Source organism: Nipponia nippon, unplaced genomic scaffold (genome assembly GCF_047370975.1).
Source record: "Nipponia nippon isolate SJK-2023a ecotype South Korea unplaced genomic scaffold, ASM4737097v1 scaffold_3, whole genome shotgun sequence".
NCBI classification, from domain to species: domain Eukaryota; kingdom Metazoa; phylum Chordata; class Aves; order Pelecaniformes; family Threskiornithidae; genus Nipponia; species Nipponia nippon.
The window spans coordinates 58,350,476-58,369,569 of NW_028262347.1; the positions used below are offsets into that span (position 1 = coordinate 58,350,476).

Consider the following 19,094-nt stretch of genomic DNA (forward strand, 5'->3'; position numbering starts at 1 on the left):
ATCTGGGCAGGTGGGGAAGTGTGGGAGGACCTTATCACCACAGGAGAGGAGGGACAGAGCAGCCATGGGGTGGCTATTGCTTCCTAGAGGCTGCTTAACTTCCTTTTTCAGCCTTCACAGAAAACATTGTTCCTTGTGATGTTTTGCCATTGACGCTCCAGGGCACGGGGAAGACCTGAAAAATCTTCATTGCCTCATGTCTCCCCACTACTCCCACTTCAGATTCCCTTCCCTGCTTCCACCTCCTCCAAAGTTTGGATGATAAAGGAGGGAGGAGGAAATCCACCCGTCCACTTTCTCACCCCGCTTCTAACCCTTGTTCAGCTCCCCTGTAAAAGCAGTTTGGTGCCCCCAGCTGTTCACTGGGATGGGGTGGGAAGGGAGTGGGTGAGACAAACGAGGAGGAAAGAAAAATTACAGCAGTCATCATCTCAACCATGAAGTCACGCATGCTCCGCCTTCAGCTAACGGCTTTGGCCGCAGAGCTGCTGCTGTGGTGGGAAGGGAGGAGGGACCAGAGGGTGATCGTCAAGTAAAGTTCCCTCTTCCACTTCCTCCCTCCCTGCAACCTGCCGCTCACTGCAGCACAAGGGCTGATACCCAAATTTGCCCGTCTTTCCCTGCTGTTTGCCTTGGCGTGACTTTCCTTTGCCCCAGGCGCTGTCCTCCACCACGGGTCCAGAGACATGCAAGCCATCAAGTGTGTCGTGGTGGGAGACGGGTAGGTACCCACTGGTTTGCTGTGGATGCAGGGAGGGACGGGCAGTGACAAGGGGCAAGAAAGAAGGTGGTTGCTTGGTGAAACTTCCCCAGCTTTGCTTCTGACCTCCTGCAGACTGCATTCCCTCTCTCGCTCGCTCTTTCCTCCCCAGGGCAAGGCACCTTCCTCTGGGGAGGGTGTGAGAGAGGGCATTTTGAAGGGCATCTGCAAAAAGGGCATGGAAAGTGGAGCAGGTCTGTCCCACGCACAGGAGGTGGTGGCGTTGCTGCCAGATTCAACCTGTAGGCAGGAGTCAGATTTAAAACCCAAGAGGTGCAAGCGCTCTCCTGCAGGTGAATGGCTCCTTGAAAGCCATCTGCTCACTGGGACTGACTGGGAGAGGGCACGGCACTATGGTCCTGATGAGATGTCTGCCAGTATCTCTGTGTTCAGCTTTTCTTGGCACATTATCTCTGTATCGGGGTGTGGGGGAGACTGTTTGGCAAGGAGTTTCTGTGGACGCAAGGAGGAGGAGCTCTTTCCACTGAGATAGGCACAAGTATATCCCACTTTGGGAGTGAGAGGTAACACAACCTTGCCTTCACAGCATGATGGCACCACTGCCCACGTCCTGTGATCCCTGGAAATAGCCTGATCTAAGCCACCAATAAGTGAAGCAGTCAGTACTGCAGGGGGTGGGAGAGATGGGGTGAACTGGGCCTCTTCTTGCCCTGTGGGATGAGTAGATGCAGGGAAGGGAGGGGAGGAGAGTCCACGTTTGGCACAGGATAGGTTAATTCATTTCCCAGCTAGGAGCTGGCCAGACTGTTATCTGGGGCAGCTATCAGGTAGCAGATGAAGAGACATTTGCAGCAGCCTTGCTCCCCACAGTCACTTCCTCCTTCAAAACTTGCCCGGGGAAGAAGACATCTGCAAACATAACGGTACATGTTAGACATATTCTCAGGGGCTGGGGCAAGGGGACAGGGAGAAGGGACAAGGAAGGACAGAGCCCCAGATAAAGACTGTTACCTCTAAGAAAAGTCCCCTGAAGGCTGCAAGCTAGAGCTGGATGAACAATGCCACTGGGCATTTATCTGTTGCCCTGTTAACCCCCCAGTTTCCCCCTCACACATTGCACTAACTCTGTAGCCATCCCTCAAGGCAGCCTTCCCCTCATATCATGGCTAACCCCACAACACATCCTGCTCCCAACCCCTCTGACTGCAACTCCTCTTAAATGTCTTCTGTCCCATCATTTTGCTTCTCTGTACACTGCACCTCCCCTCTCACCCTCTTGCAGCACAGCAGCCCAGTCATCCCCGCATCGCGCTGAGCTCTTGGTTCACCACCCTTCACCTCCCTCCCAGCCATAGCAGCCATGTCACCCTCCCTTGGCTCAACCTTACTGACCACAGGACCTTCTGCCATCACTCAACTAAGCCCCTCATGTTGCCCCATAGCTGTTCTGGCCCCATAGCCCCCTCCATCACACATCACCGACCTCTTAAACAACCTGAGTTCAGTACCAGGAGCCTGCAGGTGCCACTAACCTCACCTCTTCTCTCAATAGCTTTGTTGTAACCTTCACCCCTTCACTGACCCTTTGTGCTCCTCTCTGTTCAACCACACTAATTCAGAACCATCCCCTCTTCCATGACTGACACACCCACAGTCCCATAGATCTCCTAAGCCATTACCTGTAGACCTTCAGGGATCCTCTGTGGCCCTCCCTCAATACCTCTATGATAAGAGGGAAGCAAGGGAGCTGGGGAAAGAGAAGGGACTGAGAGGGGAAGATCTAAGAAAGGGAGGTGGCAGAAGGAAGAAACAAGCATCAGAGCACGCCAAAGAGCTCAGTTTCCTCCTCAGCTGCCCCACAGTGCAGTGACCAAGGCAGGTGCCTTGTGACCAGGGCGAAGATGCCAGCTGTGCCTGTCAAGGGCACACAAAAAGGCAGGGCTGCAGCTCTGCAACAGGGGACTTTGCAGGTACAGCTCAGATGGTTGGAGCATCCCCAGCAGCAGGACTCCAGCCTTTCCCCCAGGAAAGGCATCTCCCTCATCCTGTGGCTGTGCTTGCGGGCTGAGGAGGCAGGTTGCTCTCACCACCTCCATTTTCCACATCCTGTAACTGAAACATGGCCAGACTCCCAGGCCACACAGACCTGAGAAACAGCAGCCCAGCAGGAGAAGGATTCTCCTTCCCACACCTGTCCTGGCTGCTTTATCTTCTTCCAGTTTCTCTCCACTTCTTCTTTCCCTTACCACAGGCTTCACCTTGCCCATGACACCTTCTCCTCTCCTTGACAGCTGTACTGCCCCCTTTCCCACCTGCCTCACATCAATACTCTCACCCAGTCTGAACTGTGCTGCTACCCTGGCTTATTTGTGCTCCACCCTGCTGCAGCATGGGTGTGGGGGAGGCTGAGGAGAGAGGAAGCACCAGCTTCTAGCTCAGAAACACCACCAACAATCTCCAGCAGCCACAGGGAGAGACACCTTGCTGCTTATGGCTCTCTCTGCAGATGATGCTGCAGCTTACCACAAACAGGCAAAAGTGGAAGATGTTGAAGCTAAGGCAAGAAGAGGTGCTATCAGCTCCTGGCCACAGCACCTGCAGAAGCAGGCAGGACTGTCTGTGTTCAGGGAATGTAGCTGGCTGGGCAGCTTTGTCATGGCACTCCCACACCAAATCAATACACTTACCGTGGCTGTGAGCGTATAGCACTGTGCACACACTGGAAAATGGGCTCTCACCTCCATCTCAGAGTGGATGCGTTTTAGCTGAGTGATCTCTGTACCAGACCATAAAAACAAGCTTTCGTGCTCGAAGACAACAAACATTTCGGGGTGACATCCTGTCTTTCTTCCTGCCGGTTGTCTAACCTATGGTTATGCACTGTCTGGTCCTGTGAATGTGTTTCTGCTTCCAGGGGTCTCCTGGCAGGGCTAGCTTAGAGGTGTGGAAGGATTGCCCCATCCCCGTCTCACCCTAGCAAGACTGCCTGCACTACCATGACTTCCTGCTATTTTTTCTTCCTCTTCCAGAGCTGTGGGGAAAACCTGTCTCCTTATCAGCTACACCACCAATGCCTTCCCAGGAGAATACATCCCCACTGTGTGAGTAATGCATAAACAGGTCCTGGGGTGGGTGGGAGGCATGGCAAGCTGGATGCAAAGGGGTGCAGAAACCCCTTGTTGTGCGCTCTGAAGGCAGGGTCGCAATCTCCGTGCCAGCAGAGGAAGGGCTGCCAAACCAGCGAAGGTGCCTCTACACTTTGAATCTGTCACCTTTCACCAGAAGCACAAGTGGCCTTATAAAACCCTGGTATAAATGGGATATTTGGGAGACACAAACCAACCTAAGGGTCTGTCTGCCAGCTAAGTTTACAAGTAGTAGATGGGGTCCTGCTAGGCAAAACAACCAGGCATCAGGCTACAAAAATTGGGCCAGACCCAAGAGAAGGCAGTTGGATGGACAGGGGTCCCCACTTCCTTCCTTGTCCAAGGCACCTGCTGTCATTAGAGCAGGCACTGATAACCCTAATGGTAAGAGTGCAGGATTCAGCTCAATGCCAGAATAGAGGCACTATGCAATCCAGCAGATGTATGTGTGAGGCTGGCACAGACCTGCAGACTGTTGGAATAAGGAGCAAGCTTAGGGTTGCTTTAGTTTGAGTGTTCAGATGCATTTGTGTCCCCACAGTACATGGGGGTATGTTTGGAGATGCACACCACACATACTCATACCACACCACTGGGGTGTGGAGTACGACTACACGCTCCCTGAGGTGGGAAAATGAGCTAGGCACAGTGTGTCAGACTTCCAGCTCACGTTCAGATTCCTTGGGAAATACAGGTGCAGGAAAACCTCAGAGCCTCACTTTTTTCTCCAGATCAATTTGCCATGGATGTTGCAAAAAATGGCTGTGGCAGCAAGAACCCATCTTTTCTGAGAAGCTGGTTTGTGGAAGGGCACCATCCCTTCCTAGCATGTAGCCATGAAGTGGTTATGCATTTTGTGTGTCACACACCATTTCTCCTCCTGTCTGAGGCTTGTGCCTGGAGATGTGAAAGGGAGGCCATTTTGTGCTCCTGGACAGCATGGCTTATCTTACAATGGCGGTGTATACTGTGAGCACATTCACAAGGTCTTTGTGTTTGTTCCTTCCTATCGCTGGTTTCCCTCACCTTAGCCTGAAAAAAAAATTGTACCAAAAGGAACAGGAAATAAAATTTTCAAGGATGAGGGGAGGAACATCTCTATTGATTTAATATCCTTTTTTTCCTTTAAGTCTTTGCTCCCAAACATGCAATCCTGACAGCTATTCTCAAGTATTTCATGCTGGGTTGTCAAAGAGACACACCTTGGCACATTGGCCTCTGTTCCAGCAGGGGTGTTGAGGAGTGCAGGGCACTGGGGGAGCTACAGAGTCATGGGTTTTTCTTCTTCACTTTTCAGAAGAAAGCTGGGGTTTAGAGCACAAAAAAGACAGGGGCTTGGCTAGAGCAGACACAGTTGTGAGAAGGATACTGGGGAAAGAAGTGGGAAACTGAAGGGTTTATGGATCTGCATGCAAGGTCCAAAGGTGGAGCTGCAGCCAGGCACCTGTCCAGGACAGCTGGGTGATGAGGAGGAGGTTGATACTGAGTGGGAAGTCCATAAGGTAGAGGTTCACAGGAAACCAGCATCACCCAGGTGAGCTGAGAAGAAGAACCACTACCCTTTTCTCCTGGGTGCACCTAGTGAACCCCACCTACACTACTGGAAGGGCTCCCTCTTCTCCTGTTTGAGCCATGGCCCATGTCTCTGAATTTCAGGTTCGATAACTATTCTGCCAACGTGATGGTTGACAGCAAGCCTGTAAATCTGGGCCTATGGGATACTGCTGGACAAGAGGATTATGACAGGCTGAGGCCGCTCTCTTACCCTCAGACGGTGAGTCACACTCCATACCCCTCCTCCCTTTTTCCTCCCTCAGATATGCCTCTGTTCCCTGCTGAAAAAATCAACATTTGCCATAAAACAGTGACAGGACTGTTCCTGTCTCTCTCTGCCCTTTTCTGAGAATACCTCTGTTGATATAGAAGTGCCTTGAAACCCTAAAGGTAAAAAACATCTAAGGGTATTTTGGAGTCTTTATCTAAACTTCATTACTGGTATAACTTAGCAAGAAAACCAAGACCTTCAAAGATACTTTTAAGCCCAGCTGAAGATACTTATGAGCCCAGGTGACATTGGTTTCAGTGTCGGGCAGATGCCTTACACAGCCCGGGTAAAAACCCCTCCTTTTGCAAAGTTAAGGTGGCTCAGGGAATTTAGGAGCTGAGGCAGGAGCTTCTCATGTTTCTGTGAACCCCGCTATTCTGGCTTCTGCCTTTTAAAAGAGATCTGATATGCGGACACATGTATTTGATCTCCTGATGCCTCAACTAAGCCCAAGCCTCTAGCAAAACAAATGGATGCCTCAGATACTGTGTTCACCAGTTTTTCATGACACTGAGAGGGTGATTTCAGGGTTTAAAGATCACCTTCCCTGGAGGATGTTGTTCCAAGCAATCTCTTGGCAAGCTCAGAAAGACCCTGCTGCCTCAGGCAGTGGTCTAAAGGTTGCCATTGTAACCAAAAGGGCTCGGAATTGAGGGCACTATTTGTTTCAGCTAGGTTCAGCCACCTAAAAGTCGGACACTTGGTATAAGCTGTTTGCCTAGACTCCTTCTGCAGTCAGTGCAAGCAGATGTATTTCTCAACAACGTGCTTGCACCCATTCTGGGACACATCCCAAAGATAGGTGGGGGAACTATTCTCCAAGGTTTTTGCCTCTGATGGTTGTAGAAGTATGGAAATGGATAGTCTGGGCCTGACACCTTGTTTTAGCTAGGTGAAGTTGGATGAAATAAATATAAACCTGAAGACCTGGTTTGGTTTTGTTTTGTCTTGTTTTGTTTTGTTTTTAATGGAAGTCTAAATTCTGCCAGGCCCAGGAGAAGCACTTACGTGGACAACCGAAACTCCGCCTCACTTGCGTCCTGCACGTGCACTTCTTGGGCTGAGCCTAGCTCTGCCTCAACAGCAGCCAAAATTATTCTGGCCTGAAAGCTCTCTGGTGTTCCGTGAGAAATGAGCAGGATGCTGTCAGGCCATTTCCCATGAGGATGAGTGTGCCTACCGCAAAAACCCCATGCTCATAGTTAAACGTTTGGCTTTTCTGATAATGGTGGCTATGGTTACCATGAGTCAGGGGAGCAAATATCCTTCTCTCCTCTAGAGGCAATTAGCACCAGTCAGGACTGTGTTACATTGTGAGAGACAGCTTTCCCTAGCATGACCCTCTGCTGCAGAGGGAGGATGCTGCCCACCCAGCTCTTCTCTCCCCTCCCTGCCTCCTGTCATGCAATTCCATGCCCTCATCCTAACTCTGCACCATGGTTGTATGCCTACAGGACGTCTTCCTGATCTGCTTCTCCCTTGTCAGCCCAGCATCTTATGAAAACGTCCGTGCTAAGGTGAGACAGGGTATCCTGGTCCATCAGGGGTTGAGGAGGGTGAGATGGGTGGTGGTCTTGCAAAGAGAGTGACTGTGGGTGGAGACTGCTAATAGGACATCTAGATTCAGAGAGGTAATATCTTTTTTGTGTCAGTCAGAAGGAACTAAAATATCGGCCTCCTTCAGATGTCTTTTCTGGATCATCTCAAAGAAGGCGGCCAACCCTATTAAAGGGCTAGTATTCACCTTGCTGGGCTATTGAACTCTGAGACCACAGGCTTATATTCTGATAGTATCTTTCAGCCAAGATTGTTGCAGCACAGACACACAGGACCAGTCCATAGGTTATGAGAAGCACGTACCCACGGCCTTTGGATGGGAAGTGAGGGAAGAAGGGAGAGATTGATGGAGAGGAGAACAACATAGTATTTCCTTCCTTCCACTTTCAGGTTCCTCCCTGGGTTTCAGGGAGCCATGAAGGGTGGAGAGCACCCTGTGCTTTTGCTTAACAGAATTTGAGCTCCATGTCAGGGATTTTGCCTGAGGACCCAGCAACAAGGGCTGGCCTGGGCCAGGCTATAGTGGCCAACACTGGATGGAAGGGCTGTGAGGAAGGACAGGGTGTTAGCTATCTGGCTGACATTTTTTCAGGGGTGTGTCTTTGTTTCCCTTGTGCATGCCCATATGTGTGACTTCTTCTCACATCTTTGCCATTTTCCTCCCGTGCTAGTGGTTCCCTGAGGTGCGGCACCACTGCCCTAGCACTCCCATCATCCTTGTGGGCACAAAGCTGGATCTTCGTGATGATAAGGACACCATTGAGAAGCTGAAGGAGAAGAAGCTGTCCCCCATTACATATCCTCAGGGCCTTGCTCTGGCCAAGGAAATTGGTATGTGCTTGGGGGCAAAATCGTGGACCTACTGAAAAGAGAGAGCCAGAAGATAAGGGCTTCCCCTCAATCTAATGAGGCTTTCATAGAGGTATCTTGCAGTGGTATCTCTGAGGGACACAGGGAGACACATCAAGGGTCACGGGAAAAAATGCACTTCAGGAGACTCAGGAAAGAGATCTGCTCCTTGAGGAAGCCTCAACCCCTCAACCCTCTGTTTTCGTCCTCTCTCTGGCCACCATCCTCCACACACGTACACAAATATACACTTGCACATTACCCTCCCCTTTTACCCTGCTATTTCTATCTGGGCCAATATTTTTCTGTGAAAGCCGCAGCTGCTGTGTGGGCAGAGGCCTCTCCCCCACATCCGGAAAGAGGCAGAAGAGTGAGTTTTCTAACATCTCTCAGGAAGAGTTGCAACTGCAGCTTCCCGTCCCTGCCTCTGACTACCGGGGCTTGTACATGCAGCCCTGAGTATGCGTGTCTCACCCCACCATTAATCTCAGGGGCATCAGCTCCCTCCTGTATTTCGGGACATGCAGAAATGCCTGTTCCAGGTAACCTCTCTTCTCAGATGCAGCACGCAGAGGCAGCAGAGAGGGTGGGAAACACAGCTTGAGGGAGAAGTTTTCAACCAGGCATTTGGAGGAGAGGGTGTCTGGCCAGGATAACGTAGCCAGCCTCATGCGATGGCTCTGCTCTGGCTACAAGGGTAGAGAATAGGCACACCCTGGTCTTGTACAGCTGGCAAGCTTTGCCCTGAAGTGAAGACTGCCTGAATGAGTGAGCGTGTCCTGACAATGCTTAACGGCTTTGATCACCTGTGCTGTGTTTATTCAGTTCAGGCAAGAGCCAGGTGCCTTGCTTTCCAGCATAAGATCTCTGAGAATTTAGGGGTACAGAGTCCCAAAAGGGAGGTGCCATGTGATTGGAGATGCCACCAGAGGTGCTTGAGCCCAGGCACTCTGAATGGCACTTGAAGCCTGGGGAGACTTGAGACCTCATCTTAAGACGAGACTCAGGGTGTGTTTAGGTGGTGTGTATGTGCCTCAGGACACTGTAAAATGGGCATTGAGAGAGGAGAGTGTTGTGGCTGTGAAGTGATGTGAGCCAGAAACTTATTGGTGATACAGGCACATGCATCTCTTTCTGCTTGATGTGATCTGTGGTATTCCTCCTGCGTGTTTCTCTTCTGAGCACCCTTGGCAGCAGACTCCTGGGTACCCCCACTGCCTGCCCCAGTTGCCTTCCTCCCCATTACAGCACCTGCTTTCCTCCTGACAGACTCCGTGAAATACCTCGAATGCTCAGCTTTGACGCAGCGCGGCCTCAAGACGGTGTTTGACGAGGCCATCCGAGCAGTCCTCTGTCCGCAGCCCACCCGGACAAAGAAACGTGTATGCAGCCTCCTCTAAGAGAGTAAGTCTGAAAGAGATCCCTGGGAGTGACCCTAGTGGCACTTTCCCACTCTTGAACTTGGACGGTCAGGGCTCCTGAGTTCCTATGACCTGCTGTGCCTGGTGGGATGGGTCACTCTCAAAGAGAGAGAGGGAGACAGCAGTCCTGCTTGGGGAAAGGACAGGACATGGTATGACGGAGCACACGGACCCCTGAACCACTTCCCCCTCCTTGCTGCTTGCCCATGGGCAGGTTTGCCCCCATCTTCTGGTGCAGGGTGGCCCAGGATTTTTCACCTCTGCCCTCACAGAGAGAACTGTCTGTCACCTTCTGCCACAGAGGGAACTGCATCCAGGCTGCCCTGGAGATGACCTGCTGTGAGAGCTGTGAAGCCGCAGCCTTTTTCTACAGGAAAAAAAAAAAAAAAAAAAGTTGTTCCTTATTCATGGAAGTTGCCCAATGGCCCTTCCTCTTACCAGGCCCTGCTCACCTCAAGGGTGGTATTTGTGTTGCTGTTCATTGGCAGGCAGCAGCTTCTCCTCCAGGACTCCTTTACTCCTCATATTGTCCCCACCTGCCCTTCCCCTTCAACTCAAGGCAGCAGAGGGAGGAGAGAGGCTTCAGGACAAGAGGCAAAGCTGTCCAGATCCTGAGGAGAGAGAAGAGTGAGAGCTTTCTAGCTGGGACCCTGCCCCTTTCTTCTCCCATTACCACCAGGGCAGAGGGAGGGAGAGCAGGAAAACAGCTGGGCTGGTTTCACGAGGTCTGTCGTGTTTTTGGCTACAGATCCCAGCCCTGTCCTGATGCCAGGCTCTGCCCAGCACGCAGGAGAGCGATGGCTCCAGCATCCCAGAGCTCAGTACTTTGTGGCAGTCACTGCGCTTTTTACTTCTGTTGGCTTGAAAGACTGTTGTGGGTCTGTGGCACTGGTTTGTCTGTTTACACAACTTCCCAACACTTGCCCCACCCCACCTGCCCCTTCCCTTCCTCACCAAGCCCCACGGTTACAACGCAGTGAAAAAGACCCAATAAACAGACCGTACGTTCTTGTCATGTCCGTGATGTGTTGCACTTTGGGGGGACACAGCCCTGAAGCAGTGAGCAACGGGACAGCTGGGGTGGAGGCGCCTGCCAGCTGTGTCCCTCCTTCGGCAGTGACAACCCAGGCAGCACCACACTGAGCGTGGTACTGGGGAGCCCCAGCCACTATAGGAGGAAAAGACGAGGCCTGATTCATGAGCCGAGTTGCTAAGTTCTCGGCTGAGCCCCCTGCATTCCTCAATAAAGTGCAAATATCATGTGCGAGCCAAGGGCAGCGGGGTGATTACACCTTGGCTTTTGCCCTTCCTCTTCTCAGCCTCCATGTGTTCAAAGGGAAAGTTGTCTCCCTTCCGAGACACACAGAGGATGAGATAGATGCAGGCTTTGGGAGGGGACACCCGGGCCCAGACTCCTCTCTGTAGGGACTGCCCCTGCACGTTGCTGGGGACAACCTTTCACCAAAACATTTCTGCATTAGCACTCCTAAGCTCATGTCCCAGGCAGTCATATCGGTACCAGCACTCACTCATGCTGCCAGGCACAGGCAGAGCAAGAACAGGAAGGGGGAGGGCAAGGAAAAAAAAAAAGAAAGAGCAAGGAATGAGTCACCAGTCCAGACGAATTGCCTCCAAGTCACTAAAATTAAGCTGAAGAGAGTGGTCCCAGTGGTACTATGGATCTGGCAGCTGTGAGCACCTGCCTTTCTGATGCATTGCAGGGACTTGAGAGCAATAAGTGTTACAGGGTGGCTGCTACTGCCACTGCTTGCGGGAGGGAGGAGGGCTCAGGGTGCAATGATTGGCACTGCAAAATCCTGCAGTCCTAGGAAGGCACAGAGAAACTGTGGAGTTGAGCCAGCTTATCACTCCCCAATGCAGCACCACTTCTGAGTTTCAAAAGCTGCTTCCTGCACTGAGGAGGTGCATGGGTAGTGTCAGCAACAACCCGCCACAGTGATGCCCCTGAGGGCTTCCTGCTGCCAGGGAAATTTCTGCAAATTCAATTCATGGTCGGATCTGAGTAAGGCAGTTAATTCAGTGATATGACGCATTATCCACTGATAATGTCCAGAGCAACCCTGGAGGACATCCTGTGGCAGCGAGTTCCACAAATGTCTGCATTGCACATGGGCTGCCTGATGAATTGCCCAAGCCCCATCCAAAGGTAATGTAAATTGTGTCAACATAAGTCCAGAAGAGCAGAAATGAAGTCTCTGGTGTGGTCATATGCCTGTGGAAGGGCAAGGGACACAAAGCCCTTGAGACTGGGATCTAGCCTCCCTTAAACATCCTAAACATTACTCAAACCAGTGAATTCCCAGTGGGTTATTACTTCCTCTCCAGTTTTCAACCTTTGGCTTTTACCTTCTCAGTCTGCCCTGTCCCCTACCACGTACAGCAATGCAGAGAGGCGAGGCTCACCCTGTACATGAAACAAAATTGATGTATCTGCCTCCCTGGAGGTGCACAGGCTGAGCTCTCCTTCCAGCACAATTCAAGCAGTTTGCACAACCCCGTTGGAGCTGAGGCAGAGAATGGGGCAGGACTTTGAGCATTGAGGAAGCGAGCTGGAGACCTGGAAGCTGTAATCCTGTGACTGTGTTTATGCTAACAAGTCCTGCAAGGGGTAGCTGGCCTGGGTAGAGCTCTGCTGTTGCATGGCTCTGTTTCTTCTCAGACACTAGCTTGGGGGCTCCCTGCATGGTGCTGCAGACACCTGCCCTGCCATGACAAAGATAGCCGCTGGGTGCTGCCCATGCCATTCCTTCCCCAGTGAGGCCTCATCTCTCCTGTGTGTCTCCAGACAGCATTGTGGCCAAGATCTAGGCTACGGCATCTGGACAGCTTTGAAGCCCTGTACTGCCTTCACCTGTTCACCTTTGAGCAGCAGTGGCTGGACATTGCTCAAGCAGGTTTGGAAGGCCAGGTTTTAGACCCTGGCTGTGTTCCGCTCGCAGAGATACTCCCTACTTCCGTTAAGGCTGGAATTGGCCCTAGGAGCTCAAATGCTAGTAACAGCAGTGCCAAATGTGAAGAGCTGCGTGACTGCACAGCACAAGGAGTCACTGATGTTGGCTGCAGGGCAGGGAAGGGGGTGAGGGCTACAGGGAAGCGCTTTGTGCAGGGAATGGGATGGAAAAATCCTAATTTCCTTCCTGGGAGAACTGCTTACACAAAGGAGCTTAATTTCTTGCCCTGCCCCATTTCTTCCGGGTCCACTCTTTGTAGCAGAGATGAAATCTGGTAGGAGAGTTTGGGGCTGTTGAACTGGGGCTTTTTTCCCAAAGAAGGTGAAAGAGGCATGAGATTGTGGAGGGAGCCAGGGGAGGGAGAGAGTTGAGACTGACAGCCCCCCTATTTGCCCATCTGCTCTCAGCTCCATCCAGCTGGAGGTGCTGGCAGGGCAGAGCAGAAGGGAGAAGCTCTTGTGTGCTCAGCAGCCACCTCGGCTTCTGAGCATCTTGCCAGCCAGAAGGCTTTGCAGGCTTTGCCGTATCCCTGCATCTCTGAGCAGCACCGGTCCTGCCCGCAAGATCCTCGGAGCAGGGAGCCCCTCTCCTGTGTGCCCGCGGGCATTCACAGGGCGCTTCGCACTGCCACAGCTCCCCCTGCCTCGGGGAGCCGAGCAGAGCCCCCCTTCCACCGCACAGCTGCTCTCTGCATCCCGCTCCTCTTTCTCTCTCTCTCCCCTCCACCGTCCCCAGCTCCTTTTACTGCACTCCCCATTCCTCCATCCTCCCCTGCCCTGCGCTCCCCCTCTCACCTTGCCCCTCTCCTGCCCCTCCCTCTCCCCTTTTCTCTCTCCATCCCGCTCTCTCCCCCCCCGCTCCTCTCCCTTCTCCTGCCCCTGTCGTCCATCCCCTCCTTCTCCTTCTCCTTCTCCTGCCGGTGTTTCCGTGCGTGGCGCCGATTGGCTGCCGGCATCCGTCCCCCGGTAGCCGCCGCTCCGCTCCGGCTGCCCGAGCCCGGCAGACGAGCCCCCTCTCCCGCAGATGGCGAGGGGACAGCGGGGGAGAGACCGGCCGGCGTCAGGGTGAGGGACCGCGCATCCCCGGAGGGAGGCCAGCCCGGCCGGCCGGCCACCAGTGGGCGCGGGCGTGGGCCCCAGTCCCACACCAGTCACGGAGGGGGCGATGGGCAGGTCCAGAAAGAAGGACTTGCGTCTCCGGTAGTGCATGGGGGGACTCGCTCCCTCCTGGGACAGCTTTGCTCAATTGCTTTTAAGAAAGGGGAAAAACATGACACGGATTCTCCCGGTGAAGCAGAGGAAAATGTACATCCCAATGACACGTAAGTACCAGGCGGCTCTGCCCGCTCTTCCCAGATGTCTCCCGCGGGCGTGAGTCCATGCAGAAGTTAACTCTGCAGCCCCAGAGAAGGAAACCTGATGACCCCACCCCGACCCCCCAACTCTGCCAGCCCAGCCTGGTCCCTACCAGAGAGCTCAGCCCCGAGGTGAAGCAGGGGGAATCCTGAGCTGGAGCAGGGCTATGGGAAACAAGGTGGACAGGAGGGGAGGGTGGCCAGAGGGTCTGCAGGTTATTGGACTCTGTGGTCCCTCCCAGCTTCTATTCCTGTTTTGTAACCAGGTCTAGGCTCAGCTTTCAGCATCCACCTCCTCCTGTCACTGAATGCAGAAATACATGTTTGGTGGTTTTTTTTTTTTCCTAAAGAAGGCAGTAGCACCAATTTACCATCTCTTCCTACCTCTCTGCCTTCCTCCTGCTCTCCAGATGTATGGACCAGGTATCTTCTGGCAGCACCTGTTACGGGATCCCAAGCCTCTTGCAACAGGTGCTATCCATCTCAGGGACAGACCCCTAGCAGATGCCAACACACTATCAGTCTGAGACCAAGGCTCCTCATCAATTCCTACCTATGTGGGTGCTGCCAAAGCAGCCAGCAGAGTGGATCCAACCCAGATGAGGCACTGGTGTCCAGTGGTTGTTCTGTCAAACTAGCCAGAATGTGTGATATGGCATTTGAGCTGGTAGATGACACTTAACAAAGTTAGAATGGCACAGGCAGACCATGCCTGCTTAAAGACAAAATTTCTCCACTGCAGCTGTCTGAGCAGGAGAATGAGGTTATGTGAGTGATCAGTGCTCTGTGTTGCATGGCTTAGGATTTTTGATAGGGCTTTTGGAGCCCTGAAGCTGGGTTTACTGTATTGCTAAACCACAGCCTGAGCAATCAGCTTTGAGGTCTGGACGCTAGGCACTTCCCTAAATGCTCTTAAGCCCTATCACGACTGTCCCCATCCATATTTGACATTTGTAGGGCTCTGTCTCCAAATGCTTTTTTTGGACATTCCTTTACACGCAGGAGGAACATCCAAACGGATTCCTAACTACGTCCCCACCTTTTAGAGGATCATCTTTTCATGAACATACTGTTCTGGTCTTTGCCGTGCTTTGCAGGGATCTTTGTGCCCAGAGCAGCCACTGCCCTCCCCTTTTCTCCAACAAGTGACTTGCATCAGTGGAACAGCACTGGAAAAAACTATCAGAGGAAAGATCCTTGAGCTTAGAAATAGTTTCAAATCACTTCCTACTCTGCTCATTCATTGCAACCACTCATGATGTGTGGGACAACCCAGTACTGCAGGACCCCAAGACACAGGCTTCTATCAGGACAGTGTGTCACAGCCCAAGGCACCTGTAAATAAAGAAAGTCTAAACAATTTCAGTCCTTCAAAGCTCATTTAAGTATAGCAGGAAACATTTATGCAATAGACTGTAGAAATGGCCTTAAGACATAGTTGCCCAATTGAGTTTTTATGGGGCCTATCAGATGAGGTTCTTTCAGCATAAGATTTGATACATCTGCGGAGTCTGTTGGGTTTGCCTATGTGATATCCAAGGAATCCATCTAAAGCTCAGGTCTCCCCTAAGGTTTCCAGAAGCTGGAATGACATCTACAAAAAAGAATAAAAGCTGTAATATTAAGACATTTGTGAAGAAAGTTGTGATGCTACAGAGAATCCCAACTGGGAGTTGGAATCCCAACTGTCTCTGGAGGGTTTCTGGCCTCCTGAAAGTAGTTAATATGGGGAGTCCTTTCCTTTGAGATCCCCAGTTTTTGTTTCAATAACAAAGGAGCTTCAGAGCCCTGAGAGATCTGTTAGGAGGGGTAAGGGTGAGCCTCTGGGTTCCTGTTCTCTTCCACCAAGTCATCCTTCCTTCCAAGGAGCTAGTTCGTCAAGAGGATGACCCTGCCAGTCCACGCCTCCAGAAAATTTTGCCAGAGCCAGAATGATCCTGAAAGCATCACAAATCTCCCCCTGCATAAGGTCTGCCAGGGTATCTCTGGTCTGAAGTATGTGCTGTGCTCTGTATCTCACATATCTGGAGCCCTGGCAAAAGACAAAAGGCACGTCCTTCCCTTATCTGTCTCTTCTCTCCCTGCAGCTTCTCTCCCAATGTCAGCAGAGAGCTGGTGGCGAGTGGAGAGCTTGTTTGTTCAAGGCTGTCTCTGAGTGAGCTGAGTGCTGTTTCCATGCCGAACCCTGATGTGATGGGCAATTGGGCACCTCAGATTAGGAAGGCTGGGACACTGCTTTGGTGTTGCAAACAGCTGGGGCAGGCAGAGACTCTTCCATCAGCAGTGTGTTGCAGGGTGCAGAAGGAGAGAGAAAGAAAACAAGAGAGAAAGAGACCAGAGAGATCTGGACCGATCCCTCTTGGTGTACCCAAAATAATCTGGCTCTTCCTTTACTCTCAAATTGGCATAACACAAACCAGCTACCCTCCAGCGCAGGTGCTGAGCTCAGCCTCTTGTCTTGGATTGAGAGTGGAGGTGCTTTCATTTCTGCTGGTGGAGGTAACAACCCCACAATAACCTGGTCAGTCCAAAAAGAGCTTCAGGAAGCAGGAGGATACTCAGTGAATGGCGGAGCAAGAGTTGGAACAGCACTTTGTCACTGGATGCTCTTCCTTCTTTTGTTCATAAGGCACCTGCCACTCATAAATGAGAATCAGGCCAGTGGTGACTATGTCCTCAGTATTGGTGCCATTAGCAGAAAATGAGAAATTTCCCTGTCCCTATCCTAGGCTGTGGTTCTTTCCCCAGAGGATCTTTCCTTAGGCGTGAGGAGCCATGTCCCTGTTTGTCCCTCCATGCCCACTGTGCCTCCCAGGACCAGATGGGGTCGATATTGTCCTACATCTTCCAGCGGCTGCCAGCATCCACAAACTCACCTCTACTTCCCATGCCTGTCCATATGTACACATAGTTAATGTGGCGATTTTATCTGTGGCTTGTTCAGCTGTGATGTCCCTAGTATCAATGGCTTTTTTTTCCTTCTCTCACCTCCAGATTGCTAACTGATCCTGGAAGGACACTGCCCCCCGCCCTCTTCCCTGCCTCTGCTATGGACGCTTCTGCTTTCAGCCTCCCCACGCCGGCAGTGTCGGAGGCGGGGAATGTCTCTGGCAGCTGGGCAAGCTTCACCACCCCCAACGGCTCCACCACCGCCAGCCCTGGTGTGGTTGTCAGTGGTGTCCTCATACCCCTGGTCTACCTCATTGTCTGCGTGGTGGGGCTGGCTGGGAATTCTCTGGTCATTTATGTGGTCCTGCGGCACTCTGTGAGTGAGTCGGTGACCAATGTCTACATCTTGAACCTAGCCCTAGCTGATGAGCTCTTCATGCTGGGCCTGCCATTCCTGGCTGCACAAAATGCCCTGTCCTACTGGCCGTTTGGGTCTTTCATGTGCCGCCTGGTGATGGCTGTCGATGCCATCAACCAGTTCACCAGCATCTTCTGCCTGACGGTGATGAGTGTTGATCGCTACCTGGCCGTGGTCCACCCAGGGAAGTCCACTAAATGGCGGACAGCACGGGTGGCCAAGGCTGTGAGTGCAACTGTGTGGGTGCTGTCTTCCGTAGTGGTGTTGCCCGTGGTTGTCTTCTCAGATGTCCCTTTAGGGATGAGCACATGCCACATCCAGTGGCCAGAGCCTGCCTCGGTGTGGAAAGCTGGCTTCATCGTTTACACTGCCACCCTGGGCTTCTTTGGGCCACTGCTGGTGATTTGTCTCTGCTATCTTCTTATCGTTGTGAAGGTTCGTTCCTCTGGCAGGCGGGTGAGGGCTCTGTCCTCCAAGCACAAGCTTTCAGAGCGCAGAGTGACCCGCATGGTGGTGGCTGTTGTGGCTGTCTTCGTCCTTTGCTGGCTCCCCTTCTACGTCCTCAACATAATCAATGTCGTCTGCCCACTGCCAGAGGAGCCATCCCTCTTTGGTGTCTACTTCCTCGTCGTGGTGCTGCCATATGCCAACAGCTGTGCCAATCCTATCATCTATGGCTTCCTCTCCTACCGTTTCAAGCAGGGCTTCCGGAGGGCTATCTTCAGGCCGTCCCGCCGAGTCCAGAGCCAGGAGGCGCCAGCATGCCCCCCAGAGAAGACTGATGATGAAGGGGAAGAGGGCGAGATCAGCAAGATCACCCAGAATGGTAATGACAGGCAGGAGCACCCTCTAAGCAGTGGGGAAGGAGAAAGCAATGAGCAAAAACCACTCCCTGAGGAGCCTGTGGGATGTGAAAAGAGCAACAAGTTGCATGTCAGTTATTTATGATGAAAGGGATGGTGCAGGGACATGCACAACAGAGACATTGGGACATGGGATCCCTTTCACCCTCTGTGCTTTTCCACCTCAAAGGCAATGGGAGACATTGATACAAGGGAATATTAAACTGCAAGACTCCACTTAAAGATGAAGAGGGCTCCATGAACTTGTGGAAAAACCAAGGCATTGTTCTTGGCTTTGGAAGGGACACCTGAGGTTTGTGTGGTACCAGGTAAAGGAAGGATTGCATCCAGGGAGAGCTGAAGAGGTGATGGGCACTGACAGTATGGAGAGTGCAAGGTCAGCCCTAGATTGCATGATCCATCCGTAGATCACCCAACTGTGAAGGGCATCAGCTGCCATCTGACTGCAGCACCTTAAGGAAGTCCTCAAATGGCATATACAACAAATAAACATCCCAGTGCCTTGATTATCTTCCTTATAAACATGAGAAGTGGTTTACCCTAAAAGAAAAACAGGAAGGAAAAATGTCTGCAGCAAAGACATACCAGCCAGTTGCATGAATGGCTGACCCTTCTCTAGCTCTCCAGTAAGTCTTGGGGACAACTTTCCTACCCATGCTGGTCGTGGCTGGAGACCACTCTGACTGCTCAAAGCCTCCTCTTTCTTTCCAGGGCTCTCATGGACTCTGGGCAGGCTGATGAGACTTACCTGGGAGAGCAAATGGGACATTTCTTTCCTGCACCTCTCATTCTTCAGGGTTTTTCTGGTGCCTCTGCACCCTGGTGGAAGGTGTAACAAGGGCAGAGAAGAAGACAACGAGGCATGGGTTGGAGGCAGGGTTTCTTACAAGCTGAAATGCCCTTTCCCTTTTCTTCTTCCTAAGCCTTATTGTAAATAAACAAAAAACCTTTGGACTTAAAAGGTCACCTGGGCAGAACCATTCTGTGTGTTTAGGGGAAGGGGGTGCTATAGATTTGGCTCTCCTGAGAATACATAATGTCTTTGAGATGAGTTGATCTCTGTATGGAGTAACATTTGG

General features: G+C 52.0%; 2 protein-coding genes across 5 annotated transcripts; both read left to right on the forward strand.

Annotated features, from left to right (window-relative positions):
* The first annotated feature begins 527 nt into the window (after positions 1-527).
* RAC2 (Rac family small GTPase 2) lies at positions 528-10,534 on the forward strand. Of its 3 annotated transcripts, none has more exons than XM_087764649.1 (7): positions 528-721; positions 3,751-3,822; positions 5,524-5,641; positions 7,147-7,209; positions 7,921-8,080; positions 9,368-9,502; positions 9,792-9,971. In XM_087764649.1, the coding sequence occupies exons 1-6, from the start codon at positions 687-689 to the stop codon at positions 9,496-9,498; spliced, it is 579 nt and encodes a 192-aa protein (XP_087620775.1). In that variant the 5' UTR covers positions 528-686; the 3' UTR covers positions 9,499-9,502; positions 9,792-9,971. The 3 variants fall into 3 exon arrangements, with proteins under 3 accessions (XP_087620775.1, XP_087620774.1, XP_009473454.1); XM_087764648.1 differs by lacking the exon at positions 9,792-9,971 and adding an exon at positions 10,008-10,257 and having other exon boundaries at positions 529-721; XM_009475179.2 differs by lacking the exon at positions 9,792-9,971 and adding an exon at positions 10,268-10,534 and having other exon boundaries at positions 532-721.
* Positions 10,535-13,512: 2,978 nt separating this feature from the next.
* Positions 13,513-18,855, forward strand: SSTR3 (somatostatin receptor 3). 2 transcript variants are annotated; one of them, XM_009475178.2, is made up of 3 exons: positions 13,513-13,555; positions 13,748-13,812; positions 16,840-18,855. In XM_009475178.2, exon 3 carries the CDS (start codon positions 16,895-16,897, stop codon positions 18,098-18,100), a length of 1,206 nt encoding a protein of 401 aa, XP_009473453.1. In that variant the 5' UTR covers positions 13,513-13,555; positions 13,748-13,812; positions 16,840-16,894; the 3' UTR covers positions 18,101-18,855. The 2 variants fall into 2 exon arrangements, 1 of the variants encoding a protein (XP_009473453.1); XR_015706335.1 differs by lacking the exon at positions 13,513-13,555 and having other exon boundaries at positions 13,687-13,812; positions 16,840-18,641; positions 18,727-18,797.
* Positions 18,856-19,094: the final 239 nt, after the last annotated feature.